The 21,057-nt window shown below is 30.6% G+C and overlaps 1 protein-coding gene across 1 annotated transcript in view; it reads left to right on the top strand.

Moving 5' to 3' along the window:
* The window catches only part of LOC142320065 (kin of IRRE-like protein 2), a 778,306-nt gene that overhangs the window by 177,242 nt on the left and 580,007 nt on the right, over window positions 1-21,057 (top strand). Inside the window, exon 2 of the mRNA XM_075357740.1 lies at window positions 3,097-3,408. Within this exon, the coding sequence (XP_075213855.1) occupies window positions 3,097-3,408 (312 nt within the window). The remainder of the gene's footprint in view (window positions 1-3,096; window positions 3,409-21,057) is intronic.

The following is a 21,057-nucleotide window of genomic DNA, read 5'->3' as shown; positions in this document are numbered from 1 at the left end:
CCGGTCAGGAATGACATTTTTCATACGCTACTAATTTTCACCGGTCTAATGGCCGTAGCTGTTGATGTGTGCCTTTCATAACAATAAATAAATAAATAAAATATTAGTAAAATTGACTAAATTTATATTTACTGATAAAAATAATCATTCTTCTTTGTGTAAGATAAATAAAAATCCGGCACATTTAAAGTTTACAAATATATTATATATTTTCGTAGTTTGTTTTTGAAAAAAATTGATCTCTAATATTTTATTAGTACAGTTCTTCCAAAAGAAAAAGCTTATTTTTGAAGAATTAAATTTCAGCTTACATGAAGCTGAAATAACATAAAAAAATTAGTTAAATAGATTATGAATTTTTTTTTTGTTAGTAAAGTTGTTTTTTATTTTATTTGCAATCAGTTCCAATTAACCGGAATCATAAGTAAATTTAATTTAAAAAAATAAATTACATGGAAATAGAGGATTTCATTTAAAGTCACAAAGAATCATACGAGTATATATAAACATATGTTTACGTATTTTATGTAGTACTCGTAAATATATAACAAAGATAAATAAGTACATAAAATTATGAGTTCAAAAAAGATTGATCCAGTCCAAAATATAAAAAAGAGAAAGCAAAGAAACCCCCAACAAGTAGTCCTATCAGTCATACAAAAAATTACAAAAACAAACCAAACGAAAACATAAAAAAAAATTGAACCAACAAAATTAAATGGCTGCAGATATTAAAGGTCCAGTCCAATTAAGAATGCCTATATATGGTCGGTCCTGTACTCCAGTGGTTGATTATGGTTTATAACATATTGTATTGAGTATTGCAGTACCCCCTACGGGCCCTACCACCTAGATGTTTAATCGTGTAAATCGAATATCCTAAGAGAGAAAAATAATTTCGGTTAGTAAAGTGTATTTCCGAGATTAAGATAGCAACCAATGATTTAGTAAACACTAAAGCTTTTAATTCCTGACGTTGACGAACCTGTTCTAGGTAGCAATCCTGAGAAATCTGGCCATCAACGAAGTCTGGAGATCACCGTGGTGAGTGGGCTTATCAATTTACCGATTAGCTGAACCAGGAACTCCATATCTGATGTTAGTTTCTCCAACTTACCTTGAGAAGCGTTACAGGTACTACATTCAACAAAAGTAGCATAAATTCTCGGACGTAAGTCAGAATACTGCTGAACTTCCTACTTCTACCTTCACCCAACTAAGGGAAGTTAGCGTTTCTGAGATCTAATGTGTCCCGTTTCTTCCGATCCTGGAATGGATTAGTAGTTCTCGTAACAAACTGTGCTCTTTGCTTCTGCTTCCTCTGGAAGATTTCTTTGTACACCCTGCACCCACTGTAGATACGAGCGTAACCGGTTTCCGGGGTATTTTTATCCTAACTGAGATAATTGGCAGTTCTATGGTCCTCCGCACTTTTAACCTAGCGATAAGGTTGCAAGCAATTATTTTTCGTATGCCCATATTCGTTGCATCTCATGCATTGGCCGAATGGCGAGGTATGCTTGATGTTTCAAACCCACAGCTGACCATATATTTCAGGTTTATTTCTTTGTTTTTTTCATTCCGTTATAGAATGACAAAGAACGTCAATAACGGTTCTTTTTTCACCCAGCGGTTTGTATTAGTTATACCTCTTACCTTGTGTTCATTACCTTCGGGTTCCTCCTTGATGACCTTTGTTGGTATCGAATAATGCAGACTTCTCAGCACTACTCGGAATGCCCTTTCGTCTTTTTGAGTGAATATATGACCAATTAATCCTTTCACACGCACCAAATTGATAATCTTTTTTTAAATATCACCATTTTTTGAAACAGTATGTAGCTGCTTAGCATTAACCATCCTTACGCAGTATTCATTCATTGACACGACCCTTTCAATCGGTAGAGTCTCATCACATCCGTTATGCTGTGCAGCACAATCGTCGAGGTCTTAATAGAATTCTCCTGGCTATTTCCAACGATGTCATCTATCTGGAGGTATTCGTCTTTATTAGATAGCGCCAAATCACTTGCAGCGTTTTTTGACTTCAGTCGTAAACTACGACTTTAGATTACGCAGTACCGATATTGTTTTCCACGGTATGGAGTAATTTGAGAATCAGATTTTCTTTCAGATATGTCACCCATAATCAACGTTAAACTATCCCTGAACAGTTTTTTGTGAGAAAGCTTTCTGGGTTTCCTTTACGTTTTTCTGGGTTCACGTTTAAGATACCATGGTACCGCGCTTTCTGTTGGACAAGAAACCAGCACCACTAAAAGTTTCGAATCGTCATCTAGAACCGCTGATTGCTGGTCCATGAGTTGGTGGTTCATGATTGATGGATTACATGGATTTCTGGTCCATGATTGATGATCCTTCAATGCAAGCATGAGGTTAACCAACATAATCGTTTTAAAAACTGACTAAGAGAAAGTTCTATTAAGCTATCAGAAATTATTCTACATCGCAATACGCCTTAAGTTCGTAAGATATCAATGAAGATAAACGATACACCGTTTATTTTATCATAAAAACACATCCATCAAAAATCAGCTCTTGTAATAAAAAAATAACAAGAATTTTTAATTCTGTACATTATATTTTTTGATTGAGTTCGTGCTTTTTCCAAGGGATAGCAACACTCTTTATAATCTATATCAATATTTTCTGCCGTATAAGATGCGCAGTTTAAATTTGGCAGCCGAGTTATTAGGTTAACCTATAAGAGCAACTCAAGAATGAAATTTAAAAATAGTCAAAAAAGAAAGAATAATATCCATTTTAATGGATAGAAATTTCTATCAGCTGTTTAGAAAGAGAACAATCGCTTTGTGTAATTTTGGAGCACTGCTCTGTAATTCTTGTTTGTAGAGTTGTTCCAGATTAATTATAATAAATAATAAGGCCGAAAAAACAAGGTTGATGTTTATAAAACTCAATTTTCTTTCTGTAATTCCTATGACATAACTATTAAAATTCAAACTTTTTCTATCAAGATGGATAAGTAAAGTTATTTAAGAATAGTTTACTATTAACTTAATATATAAAATCGTTTTTCAAAAATTAACACATTTTTTCATTTTTATGTTTCAGAGGCACCCAGTGCGTTATATTTAGTCGTTGAAGGACGACGATTGGATCCTGGAAATGAATTTATTCCAGTAAAGGAAAAGACAGCTCTAGAAGTTGAATGTGTAGCTGAAGGAGGGGTTCCGGCTGGTGCGGCGCGATTGCGGTGGGTTCTAAAGGGTGATGGTCTGGAAGCAGCTGGGGGTGGTGTGGCACGATCCAGAGCTACAATTGCGAACTTGCAACGAGTACACCACAATGCCACTTTAGTGTGCCTGCTATTACATCCCGCTCTTCAGGGACCTGCTAATGCATCTTTACGTCTAGATGTACAATGTAAGTGTTTTTATATTCTTTTAACCGATTTATGTTTACTACACAAAAAATATGTCCTTAAAATTAAATAAAAATTATACAAATATTACCAACGGTAAAATGCCTTCAAATGTAAAATCAAAACTTACAATTTTTAACTTGAAGGAGGGAGAATCAGTCATAAATTAAGTTTTTCACTTAGTTTTTAAAAAATATTGTTTTAAATCTGAATAAGTTTCGGAAACCCAATACCTACGAATACTATGGGTATAAAAATCAAAGATATCTGTGCTGTATTTCCTGTTCCAGACAATAATTTCCTTAAATAACAAACACATACACACCGCGCAAGCACGCGCGCGCGCACACAAACACACACACACATATATATACACGTACATTTTTTTGTTATAATTTTTAAATTATAAATTCAACGATGTCACGTTTTAGAGAATTAAAAATACGACTTCTGAACACTAAAATAATTAGTTTTTGAGTTAAGAAAATGATTGTAAAATCGTTAGAAAATTATTCAATTTATTCCGTTTTAACTAAATAACACTTTTTTTTGTCTTCAGTCTTTTGACTGGTTAACACAGCTCTCCAAGATTCCCTATCTTGTGCCAGTCGTTTCGTTTTGGTATACCCCCTACATCGTACATCCCTAACAATTTGTTTAACATATTCCATACGTTGCATGCCTGCACGATTTTTCCCATTTACCTGTCCCTCCAATATCAAAGCGACTATTTCAGGATGCCTTAAGATGTGGCCTATAACTCTGTCTCTTCTTTTAACTATATTTTTCCAAATGCTTCCAAAATTAACTTTGAGTAAATTAGTTACTTTAAACAGTACCGTAATGTCCGATGCTTTCTTGATATTTTATTATCTTGAATTTTTTTTTTTTTATTATAACGTCACAGTGACTTTACAATCTGTTCATATAACAATAAGTAAATAAGATGTATTTGAAGTATTATTAAGTTGCCACAGATCCAGCGGCTTGTGATTTAATAATGGAATAGATGAGCACTCCGTACGATTGAAACGATAAGGCAAACCAAGAATATTGCTCCTCAGCAATCTTGAAAAATCACTGATCGTGTTATCTAATAAACTGACCGCTACATTATTCATTTGCCGATCCAAACGATTTTGATATCACAGGGTGACCAGATAGAACTTGAAAATCAGGCAATTAAGCGAATATATTCAGCCAAATATATGTAAATAAATAAATAGTTAAATATCAACTTTTTTACTCGAAAGGTTTACGAGATTTGATGAAAAAACTGTTTAGAAATAATGTTTTATATTCCTTAAATTGAATTGATTTAAAACTTTGGTATTTTAAATGGTTTAGTACATATTTTCAACGGATTTTCTACGATCAATATACAAAATGAGCAAAATAAAAAGAGATAAAAACTGCTCCTACTCTTTTTATTTCCTTGTTCGAAGTAAAGTAAGTATTGTGATCGCAAAAAATTTTGGTTTTCAGATTTCAACAGAAATATCCATTTTGACCATCTCTGAATCTATTTTTACTAGTTTCAGCGTGAAGTCTGTACGTACGAATGTATCTCGCATAACTCAAAAACGATTAGCCGCAGGAAGTTGAAATTTTGGAATAAGGACAGTTGTAAAATCTAGTTGCGCACCTCTCCTTTTTATTGCAATTGACTCAACCAAAAGTGTCCAAAAAGGAACAAAATCCAAAACCATTTGGATTTTGAACTTTTTGTTAACTGCAGTAATACGCCCTCATTGAGAGATTTTCAACAATATATCATAAGTGGTAGTTATTTTCATTGGTTCCAGAGTTATAGCCAAATAAAATTTTAATTAATGAAATATTTGGATCTTAGGGGAACATCGGTTCGAATCAGACTTCATCTCCTTTTTTTTAATTTTTTTTTTATATTTAAATATATTCCTTTATTAATAATTATTAACCTCGCATTGTAAAAAAACATTTTCGATGTATAATAATTCAATAACAAAAAAAAAATACATGAAATATTATCAGAAGTTATTAACAAAATAAAATTTTATGTACTTTTCATTTAAAAAAAATGTGTATATGTAATTGAATAGGCGTACAAGGAAGTTTTTTATTGTTTTATGTAAAATTTAAAGCCATTATTGCGACATAGGTATAATTTTTGCAGTGATTTTCGAGGAATTAAATTTTTTTATTAATTTTAAAATTAATAACACAATTATTATTCAGATTTTACGAATATAAATACGTACAGAAGCTTTTATCTCTATTTTGTGTTTTTTAGAATACGGGGATCTTGAAACGTCAATGTCTGCAAAAACCCCGATATTCAATATGGGACGACAGCTATATTTTCCGGCTGCATCAGCAAAGAGCTCTATAGTCGAAAAAGGAAAATATATTGTTAAATAAATAACAAGAAATTTATATATATATATATATATATATATATGGTTTTTTTTAATTTTTTTTTTTTATTACTATGTTTAATTTTGCTGTCTTGACTACGCCAAGAATTAGTTGAGTTTATGAAGTGCTTATGATAATTAAAAATTATTTATAGATGTATAAATATGTATATTGCAAAAGTAATAAATTTGTTACATATATATATATATATATATCAAGAAAGATAGAATACAAACTGTACGAGAAATATTAATGTATGGATAAAAAATAAATTATTCATGTTCTGTAATTAGCTGAAAATCAAAATAAATGAAAACGTGTATTTAAAAATAAATAAAACGACACTAAAGTAGTTTCAAAATAATAATTTTGAAATTCTACAATTATATTAAAAAAAATAAAGTAAATTTCTTGACATAATTACTTTATTGTTATTTAATATGCTATAATATTTAAAGATTAAAAAGATATCAAAAGTTATAATATCTAACATAAAAGACATCTTGTGAAAATGGTAAATGTTTAGAATGAACGATAAATTTTAACGACAAATTTTGTTGTTGTTTTTTTTCTTCGTTTTCTTTTTGCGTAGTAAGTTTTAAATAATGCAGAGAGTTTTAGGTGAAGACTACGATGTTAAACTGGGTGAACATTCAACACCTAACTACTTCCGAACCGCTTAGAGTTTAAGTTACTCTTATAAAAAAGACTCCAGAGGGATGAAGATGTGATAGCTTTAAGGAGCACAATTATATTTGCCTCTTTTTCCTTTTAACTCTATGTATCTTCCCTACTTATTTTCATTTTAATATTTTTTTTATAAAATCTCATCAGATTTACGAATAAAAAAAATTACATTATACTATCTCCTTTGAATAAAAAAAACATTTCCGGCTCATTCACTAATATTTCGCTTCGTAAATTTTATTGTAAAATAAATAACTTGATATTACTCATTTTGTTTTCAGAAACAATCGCTGATATTTATTTCGTTAAATGAATTATGTTAATTATTGAAAATTGCAATAAAATCTATATTTATTAGAAATTGTATTTTTTTTTTGTCTTTAGTCATTTGACTGGTTTGATGCAACTCTCCAAGATTCCCTATCTAGTTCCAGTCGCTTCATTTCGGCATATACCCGATATCCTACATCGCTAATAATTTGTTTTACACATTCCAAATATTGTCCGCCTGCAAACTTTCTCCCTTCTACCTGGCCCTTCAATATTAAGGCGATTATTCCAGGATGCCTTAATAAGTGGCCTATGAGTCTGTTTCTTCTTTTAACTATATTTTTCCAAATGCTTCCTTCTTCATCGATTTACCGCAACACCTCTTCATTTGTCGCTTCATCCACCCATCTGATTTTTAACATTCTCCAGTAGCATCACATTTCAAAGAAATGTGAGAAGAAAATATTTATTCTAATATTTTCTTCTCAGGTACTCCGATCGTCCAAGTTTCACTTCCATGTACAGATAAGCTCCAAACATATACTTTCAAGAATGTTTTCCTGACGTTTAAATTAATTTTTGATGTAAACAAATTATATTTCTATCTGAAGATTTGTTTCGTCTGTGCTATTCGGCATTTTATATCGCTCCTGCTTCATCCATTTTTAATAATTTTATTTCCCAAATAACAAAATCCTTCTACGTCCGTAATCTTTTCTCTTCCTATTTTTATATTCAGTGTTCCATCTACGTTATTTCTACTACATGTCATTACTTTCGGTTTTTTATTGTTTATTTTAATGCGATATTTCTTGCGTAGGACTTCATCCATACCGTTCATTGCTTCTTCTTAATCTTTTTTATTCTCGGCTAGAATTACTATATCATCAGGAGCATCGTAGCATCTTTATCTTTTCACCGCGCGTATTTTTAATCCGAATCTAAATTGTTCTTTAACATCAGCATTTGTATAAGTTATTATATTAACAGTTGTATTACCCGTTTCCAATTTCAAACTTTACAGTTACTAAGTAAGTAACTCACGGTTAAAAGTGCAATAAAAAAAAAAAAAAATATATATATGAAAATTTCTTTGAAATGTTATTTTATTAAACCTAGTTTCTTAGAAATCTTTAATAAACTAGTTCAACAATAAATAGATCAGAACTAAATTCCCTCAGATATAAAGATCTTTTTTTTTAATTTTATGAAAAATATTTAAAATACTTGTTGCTTGAAAATTTTCGAAAAATGTATCTTAAGAAATTAAATTATTAAAAACACGTTGAAAAATGGTGATGAATTTTATTTTTGCTATTGAAATTTTTTAATAAAATCCATCTAGAATACGCAAATAAATAAAAATTAAAAATCTAAAACATAATGTAAGTAGCTTTAATTTCTTAGAAAGTAAATTTTGAACAAGTAAACACGAAAAATTATATTTTTGATGTTTTTTTTTCTTGAATTTCTACGGGCATCGACTAATAAGGTCATTAGCCCTCGTCACGTTCTTAGAAAGAAATTAGTATGACCATCAGGATCGTAAAGGGCCCTTACATTTTATTTAAAAGCACAAACTACACAGAACATTAAAACACAAATAACAAAGACAAGCACAACACTTACGGGGTGGAAAGGGTCCCAGTATTAAAATTTGAGATAAGGTTCTCAAAAAAAAAAAACCATGAAATTAAAAATATAAGTTATCAATACCATTATCTCTTCTACCTGTCTCGATAATTTGTTAATTTTAGAACCCTCGGGGCGACCAGAACCGCCGTTAAGCAGAATATCAGTCGCGCCAGGATGCCGTAGCAGTCGACTCTCCATATAAACAGGCTACAGGCATGCATTGCGCCCACCCATAGCCTCGCGCCCTCAGTCCACCCTTGAGGGTCCCCCATACCATCATTGGACACACCCCGACTCACTGCTCTTGAATGCAGACAAGCCAGGGTGGCCTAGGCAAGAGGGCTACCTCCCGTCACTATACGTGCCACGCTTCGAGACTCCCATATACAAATAAACTACCTCTTAGAGACTCTTTAACACAGCTTTAAAATTTCCATCTTATAGACTTTTAAGAAGTCCACTGGCGTGTAAATATTCAACTATTTTTCTTTCATTTCCATTAGCTAAATCAGCAGTAATATCATTTCTTAGACGGAACCTCTTTCTGAGGTCCTCATATATTGTACACTTTTCTATTAGATGCTTAATTGTAAGTGTTTTATTGCAAACACCGCACATTGGTCTCTCATCACCGGTTAACAAATATGAATTTGTTAATTGCGTGTGACCGATTCTAAGTCTGGTCACAGCTACTTGTTCTCGGCGAGTCAACTTCACGTCGTTTTTCCATTTATATGGAGAAGTTTTAACTGAGCTTAATTTTGTATTTAAACTCCTCCATTCAGTATTCCACTTGTTTTTTACTACGTTAGTTAGACAAGTTTTAACATCTGCCACTCTTACAGGAAATGCATCCAAATCATAGCAGACTGTTGCCTTTCTGGCAGCTTCATCTGCGCTCTCATTACCTGTAATACCAGCATGCCCTGAAGTCCATACAAATAAGCATCGCTGTCCTAGTTGATTTAAAACGTATAAAATGGACAGGATGTTTGAAATTAAGACATCCTTAATGTTTTTGTTCCGAATTGCAACAAGTGCACTTAGAGAATCGGAACAAATTATCACTCTCTCTTCGCAATAATGTTCTGTGAAGCGAAGAGCTTGCTGAATGGCATTAAGTTCTGCCGTATAAACACTGGCCATATCTGGCAGTTTCCAACAATGGGCTTCTCCATTTACATATATGAAGCATCCAACACCATGTTCAGTTTTACAGCCGTCAGTATAAATTCTGATATGTTCTTCGTAGTTACTGACGGTTGCCAAAAATTCCTGTTGGATGATCACTGCTTGCTTCTTTTATATTTCTCCCTGAGAGAGATCTAACCTTGTATTTACCGCCGGCAAGAGCCACGGCGGTATTTCTCTCCTGGAAATTGCTAGTGTCTCAGGAATAGCAATTTAGTGTTTTCTTAATTTGTAGTACCTAATTCCGGCTGGTCTGAAATAGATAGCACGACGTTCGTATAATGCAGCCATAGAATGATTCGTAAAAAGTTTGTGATTTATATGAGCAGGAAAGCCCATACGTTTGCTGCATATCTTAGTAAAAGGATCTTTCTTCTATAATGTAGTGGCATTATTCCGGCTTCGGACATTAGCCTAGTCGCCGGACTTGTGCGGAAAGCGCCTGTCGCATATCTTATTCCGCTATTATGAATAACGTCTAACTTTCTTAGATGCGACTTCCTAGCGGATGAATATACAATACATCCGTAGTCTAGTTTTGATTGAACCAATGCCTTATACAATCTCAATAATACCTCTTTATCTGAGCCCCAATTAATGTTCGATAAACATCTGATAATGTTTAGGGGTTTTTTGCATCTAACACTCAAGTCCTGTATGTGTAATCCCCACGTTTGGGATTTATCCAATACTAGTCCTACAAATCTCACATTATCCTTATATTGTATTGGATTATTGCCGATTGTCAACGTAGGACTTTGATGAGGAATTCTCTTCCTACAGAAGTGTTATATTTTTGATATTTTTTAGGATTATTTTTTCATTTTTAATAACGTAATTTTAGATTTCAACTAATAACATAAATGATATTTTGATAATTTAAATTTATATATATTATATAATTTTTACATTATTACGTAATCATATAAAGTATAAAAAGAGGTGTAGCATTCATAGCATAACTTCATACAAACAGAAAATAAATAAAAATTGAGATTTGTATGTGTAGCCATAAATTGAAGAAATATTAATAATTACAGTTATGAATGAAACGGAAGGATAGAATAAAATTTGATTGTATTTTCATAAATTAGAGACGAAGCTTCAATTTTATATAGAAAGCATATAGAAAGAGGTATAAAATATTACATATCAATGAAATTACAAAGAATTTTCTTTATTTTATAAATATGAACAACTTTTATTTCTTTTACATAACGTGTTTTAATCAGCGACTCAAAATATTATTATACGAAAAATGAGACTGTAAAATACAACAAGCTCTCGGATAAAGACCTCACGGCTCCCCCAATATAGGAATTATATCGATAAAGTTATGCTTAATATGTTTCAATAAACACAATCCTAAAAGAATCATCATAAATTAATATCTTACAGATTCATACAGCGTTGTATGTTTTAAAAGAATATATGTTTATACACACATGTGAACGCGGTGTGTGTGTGTTAGCACGCGCGCATACATATATTTTCTATGGTTGATGATTAATTCATCAGGTAAACTTGAAGATTTTCTGGAATAGCGGAATGAAAGCAATTTTGTATCGTTGAATAATCCCCCGCCTGATTGAGATTCGAACCGGAACCTTTCAGATGAAAGGCAGAGTCATTACAATTCCTCTATTGAGAGGAATAAATATGAATTAGATATTTAAATAATTCTATTCTTTCATACTTTTATAAATACTGTACAATCCAATTTATTTAAAATTAGGTTAATTGAAACAATCATCTAATGTAATCAAATAAAAATGAATAGTTTTATTTATTTTAAATTAAACCGCTTCTGAAATATTTCGTTATGCGCCAGTTGAAAAAGGTGTGCAAATATTTTTATTAAACAAAATGTAAAAAAATTGGAAACATATATCCATTTTTTTTCTCCTGTTTCCCTACATAACTCGATAACTGTTCATTTTAGATCGAGAAAGAAACTTTTTTGTTATTAAATTTTATACGCAGATGAAAATGGGCTTCGTCACTCATTAACAATAACAAATTTTCATTTTTAAAAAGCATTTGTCGACAAAATTGTAATCGTTGCGTGAAATCTTGCTCGTTTAACTGCTGCACGACGGCTATCTTGTAAGGATGGAAATGCAGGTCTGCATGCAGAATTCGTCTTACCGTACTTGTGCTCATTTGAAGCGCTGCTGAATGCCTCTGAATAGAGCGGCGTGGGGGTTTGACGCTGGCTTCCCTTACTCGTTCGATGTTCTCCGTAGTGCTAGCAGTTCGTCGGGGACCCGATGGTTTTTTCTTCAATATTGAACCGCTTGTTCGAAGGTTGTTTACCCATCGCAATATTGTGTTACGAGAAGGGGCGCTTGCATTACGATGGATATTTAACTGACGGCGGAAATCTCGCTGAACAGCAGTTACGGATTCGTCATTTCGCACAAAACTGTCATACAAGTACAGGCGTTGGTCTAGCGCCCACGGCTCCATCTCAACGACTAAAATGTAAATGCTATGAACAAAGGAAACGTCAGACACCAGCCACATGCCCTCCCACCACGAACGCCCCAGTACAACCCACTTCAAAAACATCCGGTTCCCGTGAATGACTCTGTACATGTACATACAAACTTTTGAGCTGACGGTGGTTTTGCGGTCTAAGGACTATGAAACGCGAAGATATGTCTAAATTCTGCGGAAGTCGAATCATGGTATCCATTACAATAGGTAGCTTTCTTATTAACTCTACCTAAAACAGCAATAACTGTCAAAAAAATTTAAAAAAAAAAAATCAAGCTTTTTTGGGAATTTTTTTCGAGTACTTAGATTTTGCTTCAAAAAACGTTTTGATATGATAAAGCAACATGTCAAATTTCAACAAAATCGATCTTACAGTTTTTACACAATAATTTTGCAATCCAGATTTTTGTAAAAAATCCAAAAACAAATTCCAAATTGTGTTCAGCATGAAGTATAATCTCTAGATAAAGCATCTTTAAATGCTTTATCACATAAAAAAGAGCATTGAAACATTCAAATGCATTTTGAAAATTTTAAATGGGTTTATTTGGATAGCCCACGGAAGTTTTCAAACATTTGTGCATTTTTAAAAAAATTTGTTTAATAAAAATTTAAGCATACCTTTTTCAACTGGCGCATAACGAAAAAATCATTTTTGATGATATTCTCGAGGCATTAACGAAAAAATTATCGATCATATAGAAAACGGTCCAACCCAAAACAGATACCGCCTGGACTATTAACGAAGTGTGTTACACAATCGTTTACATTTCCTTTTAATACAAGATTTACAAATTTATATACTTAAAGGAAAATAAAGACAAATGCATTATTTACAACGTAAAAATAATGCGGGCAAAGAAAATTTGTTATAGCACTTTCCCTCTTTATTATCAGATTTCCGCAAGCCTTGTGTTTGTTGTTATAATACATTTCATTTCTGTAGATTCATCATATTTCAAATCGTACATTGATAGAATAGCTTTCCAGTTTACGTGTTCATACTTTTTCATTACACATAAAACCGTATAATGTAAATAAATATAAAATAAATCGTAGTTTATTTCCGGAAATTAAAAATAATTTTTTTTCCATTTTAAATATAATTATTTTATTTTCTTTTTGTAAATATATACAATTTTTCGATACCAAACAATATTATCTATATTAAATTATTCATTTTTTTTTACACACACAAATATACTTTACACAAATAATATATTATACTAAACACACACAAATTTACTATTACGTATTATTATAAACTGAACAGAATAAAAGATTTATTTATCCATCTACAATAAATAAGGTAACTGAAATCCGAACGAAACTTTTCTCTAGTCGTAACTCGCAAACTAAACATTTTAGGACATATGTTTATTATTACGATTACACATTATTTTTACGAGAAGAATAGGTTATGATAGTCCCGGGAGAACTTAGTGATACATACCGTATAGACACTTTAATACTTAAATTGAAATTCCAGTACTCTCTTAAATTTAAATTTGTGAAAGATTATTACAATCTAGCCAACTAGTAAACAAGCCCGCCGAATTTCGTATATATGTATATAGTAAATTTCTCCTTCGACATCCACCTCTTTCGATATTTATCTGATAAAGAAGTAATGATTTAAAATTGTCTTTCGAGTAAAAAGAAATTGCGTATCTGTTCGAAAAGCAACATAAAAAAATATTTCCTTCGGAATACTGCCATCGAAAATTGATAATCCCTTTATAAAAAAGCGAAAATGAATCATACCATTCAAATTTCATTAATATCAGATAATCATTACATATAACAAGTTATTTCATTAGAATCACCCGGTTTCAAAGAATGTCTGTCCGAATATACGACGGTATAACATCATTCAAAAGTCTTGTGTTCCGTTTTGTTCCATTACATCTCCTCCTTACACTATAATTGGAATTATAAAAAAAAAAAATAATGAATAGCTTAAATTAATTGAATTTTAATTATACAAAAAAAATTTGATTTGAAAATTAATGAAAAAGGAATACAATAAAATCTAAATAAGAAAAAACAAAGTAAAGATAAAAGTAGTTAAATATTGTGATGAAGCGGCATCAATTGATTGCATAATATAAAACAGTTGGGAACAAGAAATAAAATTAAAAAAAAAAGAATACTTTAATAGTGTAAGAAAAAATATCAAAAGCTTAATAAACAAAGAAAAGTGAACTTTAATGCAGAAAGGAAGGAATTTTACCAAGTATATAAGGAATTTTTATTTTATTTATTTAATGTTTGTTTCAAGTACGGAACTATGTTGTTGGAAAACACAATGGTAGAAATGTTAGAAAAACAAAGAATAAAAGTATTTGAAATATAGCATTAAAGGAGTATGTTGAAAATAGAGTACTGTAATAAAGTTTGAAATGAAAAGGTTTTAAGAGGAATCGGAGAGAAGCAAAACTAACGGTAAACTCAAATAATAAAGGATAAAATTTTATCGGTCAAATATTAAGTCACGCAGAGACTGGTAATATTATTAATTGAAAGAATTATACTTTAGCGTAAGAACCGAGTTAGTAAAAGATATAAAACCTACCATGTATGATAATATCAAAATATTAACGTAGAATATTCATAAAACCACTCAAGAGTGTGAAAAAAAGTAAGCTGAACTTTGTGGTGTTGTGGCGGCGTTTGTGTTTTCATTCAAAAGATTCTCTAATCGAATCTCAGTCACGCTTAAAAAATGGCGGAGTTAAACTTTTGTGGATACAAAATCTATTTATAATTAACGGTAGTTGCAATATTATTATTTAATATAACTGAAATTTGTACCTATCGGTTAGTTCAGTTAAAGTATTTGAGAAAAATTACCGGTCATTTCAGTATACAATAATATCTAACACGATTTATTTCAATATAACGATCTTAAAAATTACCAAACTGTTAAATGAAAAACAAAACTAAATTATATAAACACATTGTTTATTTATTTAATTTAAATTATTTTAGTCTGTCTTGTAACCATCTTCATTACTTGTCATACTATTTTCCCGCTATCGTCATCAGGTGTCTTCACCAGATGTTTTAAAATTAAAAATATATATTTATTAAAATTTGTTTCATTTTGTCTTTTTTAATGTTTATACCTTTAAATAATTTTCACTACTAATCGTCATAGAGAAAAAAAATAGAAAAACACATTAATTAAAACCGAATTGTGCACGCCGAACTCCGTGGAGGAGTGTTAGCATTCTTTCATCCGGAGATCCAAGGTTCGAATCCCGGTGAGGTATGGCATCTTTCACACGCTACAAAATTTTCATTTTTATATTCTCATGCACAAGCTTCGACCTTATTTGGTAAATTAATAATCAAGAAAAAAATATATATATACATTTCAATTGATTTTGACTCCAGTTAGCATTGTTTAAAAAATATTCGCATAAAAACAGCAAATAATGAATATATTTTAAAAACACCATGAAACTGATATTCAGTAGTTTGTAGTATGAATAATATAAAAAAATCACTGCAATGGAGATATGGATTTAGATCTCTGTAAGGAGAATTGAGTAGGATTAGCTAGCTTAGTTTGGGCGATGAAGAAATGTAGAAAAACAAATTTTTAATTAGATATAAGAATAAAAATATTGAGAAAAAAAAAAGTAAGAGGTGGAAATATTTTTTGAGGCATATTGATGGAGAGAATGATTTAAGTGAAAATCGATGATCTGTAGGCTGATAATTAATAATCCTACTGTGAAAAACTACACAATGTTTTGCCGACCACACTATAAGGTATTTGAAAATACCTTTTGTACTGTGGTCGGAAAAACATTTAACGTAATTATTTACAGATTTTTAACCACTATAAGAACTTTAGAAATATCCACTTTAAAAACAATTTAACGTTCTTTGATCTGTAAAATGAAAGTGGATGTGTGTGTGTGTGTGTGTGTGTGTGTGTGTGTGTGTGTGTGTGTGTGTGTGTGTGTGTGCGCGCGTGTATTTATAAGTTAGAATAGAGTATTTATCATAATGTAAGCATTATTATGCAGGATATTCGTAGAATAATAGTTGTAGGAATTGTTTATTACAGTTGTAGCCTTTATTCAATATAAAGTTTTATACAGTTCTGCACTCACTTTGTTAGAGTGAACATCGATCGTAATATGTAATGTCTTGAATTTCTATTAATGGAATGAAATTCCTTTTAAGTTTAAATGTACATAAAATGTACTTAGAATGCATATATATTTATTCTATTTAATGTATAACAGTTACAGTGTTATAATTACGTTAATTTTTATTTAGCTTATAAAAGTTTATTTTCAAAAATAAACTTTCATTATATATCCAGAAAAATTACAATGAAAGTGTAAACCGTACGGTAAGAGTCTTGCGGATATCATTTCTTCAAACCCACCGCATTGGTCTAGTGTTGAACGCGTCTTCCCAAATCAGCTGATTTGGAAGTCAAGAATTTCAGTGTTCAAGCCTTAGTAAAGTCAGTTATTTTTACACGGATTTGAATACTAGATCGTGGATACCGGTGTTCTTTGGTGGTTGGGTTTCAATTAACCACACATCTCATCTCAGGAATTGTCGAACTGAGAATGTACAAGACTACACTTCATTTACACTCATACATATCTTACTCAATCATCCTCTGAAGTATTATCTAAAAGGTAATTACCGGAGGACATTTGACATTTCTATTATCAAAATCTGTTATTAAAATAGAAATTTGTTTAAAAAAAAAAGAAGTTAAATAGATGTAATAGAAAACAGATATACAATAATAGATAATAAAAAATGTTTAAGCGTTCCATATAATAATAAAAAAATTCTATACAAGACTCTTACCGGTCGGAATTCATTTATATACAGATATATATATATATATATATATATATATATATATATATATATATATATATATATATTTATATATATATATATATATATTTATTTATATATATATATATATATATATATTTATTTATTACATATCACATTTAGAGAAATAATACAATTCGTATGATTATCCGTTGTTTAATACATGAAATCGAGCCGGTAAGAGTTTTGTAACATTATTTCTATTTCTTGCTTATTACATGGAATCCTCAAACAATATCACTGCAATTTGTTAGATTATTCTTTTTATCTTTTTTATGTATTACTGATCGTTATCTTATGGATTTATTGTTAAAATTTTTTGCCTTTCTACTAGAAGAAACAAATATACATTTTCTGAATTTCACGCCCAATTTTTTTTTTTATGGATATTCACATCATTCACTTCAAACTATATTTTTCCTTTTTCAAGAAACTAGTATAATAACCTTCACGAATCAATGATCCGTGATGTAATATTACACTTATTACTTTGTAACTGTAACCCTGCCGACCTCCGTGGCGCAAGTGGTAGCGTCTCGGCCTTTCCTCCGAAGGTCCCGGGTTCGAATTCTGGTCAACCATGTCAGTTTCACACACGCTACAAATCGTTTATCTCATCCTCTGAAGCAATAACTAACGGTGGTCCCGGAGGATAAATAAGAAAAAAGTATAACCCTCGATTTTTATCGTTAAATTCGATTTTACCAATTGAATTTATTTCTGTTTTATTTATTCCTTTTTTAAGAAAACTAGTATAATATCTTTTTAACTAATTCTTATATTATTTTTTTTTTTTTTTTAAGAAGTGATGGAAATTAAAAAAATTGTTTCATCTTCAGTACTTTCATTTACATAACAGCATTTACTTTAAAGCAAGCTATAGCATATTTTTTTAAAGTTTTATTGTGTCAAGTACATTATCAAGTTTTTGTACACTACCTAGTATTATTAAGTACTGCTACCTAGCGCTGTGATTCGAAAACCCACCTTATTTCGGAAAAAGTGATTTATTCGAGTCCCGCGATTCATAAAATGAAAAAAACGTTGTCTAACAAAATTTGAGTTATTTTTTGAAATTATTCTTTATTAAAAATCTAACTGTACTGTAATATATAATGTTTTCATGCTTATTTTTTAATTTTTTCCCCCATTTTCATTTCAATTTTAGGTTAAGTCTTGTTTAGAACTGTAAACATAGTTCGCTGACATCGACTTCTGCGGACTCTTACCGGCGAAGTTCTAACGAACTCCATATATATATATATATATATATATACTTATATGCATATATACAAACTATACGAGGATAAACACACACACACACACACAAATATATATATATATATATATATATATACACAGTGTACCAAAAGTTCTCCCGGGATTTTCATTACCTATTCTAACTTGTGAAAATAATGGAAAAAGTTCGTATACATATATGTCCTAAATATCTATCGTTTTTACGTTACGACTAGTGAAATATTCCGCTCGGATTGGTGAAATGTGGTGTTATACTAAAATTTTTTAACAATAATTAAAAACAGAATTAATGATTTCTAATGATGTTTGACCTGAAAGATCGAAGAAAATATGTCCCAAACCCGTATGTACACTAGTTTTTGAAAGATCTGGGATGAAACCAATAAATTGTGGTAAAAAACCCCTTTTTTTATAATTGACGTATAATAACTATGTTAAATGAGTAATAAACACATAAAATTTTTAGGATCTCTCAGACATGATAGAAAGGTTCGCTGATGATGAAATGAAAAAGGAGAAAACATTCTCCTATTTCGTTTTGTCAAATGAAGCATTCCATTTCAAGCATTTTGTCAAATCAAACTTTTTTTTATTTATAGGACCATTGGGATACTCAGAACATTGTATTCGTATTCCGATCCTTCTGATCGTAAAACGTTTTAAGAATTCCAAGAGGATGGGTAATGCACTGGAACTGTTTCATAATTGTAGTAATTGCAAAATTCTTCCGGTAAGATTCACTTACGTCGATAAACTACCTTAACGATAAACTAACTATAATAACATCGATAAAGTACCTTCGCTCCAACGACGTGCAACGATAAAATTGCGGCTGCATACTGTACCATAAACCCGAAATGCTATAGAAGTCATCGCTGGGACTCCCCCAGTGCAATTGTAACCCCGAAACTCAGTACGTAAATGGTATTCCTCCAACTCATCGAAAAAACAAACAAAGGTTTACTTTTATTTTATATTTTGAAAGCCATTAAGGGGTAAGAACCAAGGATGATCCAGAAGAATTTTGCTTGCAAGATCGACAATTCTGTATACACTCTCTGTACTTCAAAAGTTGTATAGAGTTGTCTGGTTGCATTAACGATCTGATAACGTCGGTTGGTTTGATTTACAAGTAAGTAGATAAAATAATAACGTGATTTTATTCTTTAGTATCGATGAAAATTAGTAATCATACTTTTGCTGTTCATAAAGAATCAATAATAGATTTTCTAATTCTCCACAATCTATTTCATGTTGATTTAACGCCATGATTTTTCGTTTTGGTGATTTTTCTTCTAATTCCCATGATCTAAACTGTTTCTATCAGTCAAGAAAGAAATTTAGAGGTTTATTGCTACCACGATTTCATAAGGAAAGAGGGTGATATTTTGAACACCTTTACTGATCTGTATTAAATTCTTTCATAAAAAATAATATATTTCTTTTTATTAATTGTTTTCTTAATAACAAAAATAGTAATAAGAGAAGTTGACTTTTAACCCGAATAACCGCAAAGCCTACTCTATGATCTACAATCTAACAACCAAATTTTACAACAATATTATGGTTGTGTTTTTCGGATGCAACCATTATTTCTATTACTAAACTGGTTTTATATTAAAGCTGTTTCAATCTTTAGTTTCGTTGTAAAGATTAATAAATATCTTTGTCAACTACTGTTAAATATTTTCTGGAATTGGATGCCATTAGGAAATTCAGTAGTTTTAAATATCAAAGGGAGGATAGCAAGTGAAAACGTATGGAAAATATTAATGTACAACAAAATAATTAAAAGTTAAAAAAAACTTAGGCAAAAATTATAGTAAAATGAATGATGCCGACTATTAATTAAACAGCGAATATTATCACATATTACGGTAATATGGAGACACAATACTTAAAAGTTTCATTTTAATATTTCATATAAATTGTAGATAATAATTTCGAGCTCGTATCGGTAATTAAATTGAATTTCTCTGGTGGTTTGCGAAAAAAATTATAAAAATACATTTCTGCCCATACCTCTCTTCATCCAGTACCTAATGTAAATCGAATACGACGTGAGAGAAACATTAGTTTAAATTGAAAACATGTCGTTTACATATCTATATGAATAATTAAACATTTTTAATTAGTTACTACCTCAGAGTATTGTTTTATTGTATTTTTTTTTTAATATTTATATACCGTTTTCCCTTTTTATTTTCTTTAGCAGGTTTCAGTCCATCACCAACCAAAAATTCATAACTACATTTTGTACGTAATCATGGGTAATTTTAGTCAAAAATGAATATTATAAAAATAATAAAATTTAGTAAATATAACCGTAAATGTAATTTTATACGTCATATTATCTATTTGATGTTATTCTATAAAAATATTTTGTACAATTCTAAGAAAGAATATGAAAATAACCAGAGGATAGAGATAAATTGGAAGCAATCGGAATGTAATACAAAAGAAAATAAAGCTGAAATTGTAATCAATTCAAAATGTTAACTTATTTATACATAACATACAGGAAATTGCAGCAAATAAAACAAAAGTAATATAAGTTTTTACTTTGCCGCCTTCTATAGCGCGAGTGGTAGCATCTCGGCCTTTCATCCGGAGGTCCCGGATTCCGACACTACAAAATTGTCATTTCATCTCATGCACCTAACATTCTACAAAAATTAATGTAAATTATCACAGGCAGTTGTTTTATTGTTTTAATTATTAGGTCTCTTAATGTGAGAAAATTATTACCTAATATGACATTAATTTACAATATTAACAACAAATAAACACAATTAATATTTAATCGAATTGAACGCAAAGTGGAGGACATG

The sequence above is a fragment of the Lycorma delicatula genome, chromosome 2 (assembly GCF_047948215.1).
Source record: "Lycorma delicatula isolate Av1 chromosome 2, ASM4794821v1, whole genome shotgun sequence".
NCBI classification, from domain to species: Eukaryota; Metazoa; Arthropoda; class Insecta; order Hemiptera; family Fulgoridae; genus Lycorma; species Lycorma delicatula.
This window is presented reverse-complemented; position numbering and strand designations above follow the sequence as displayed.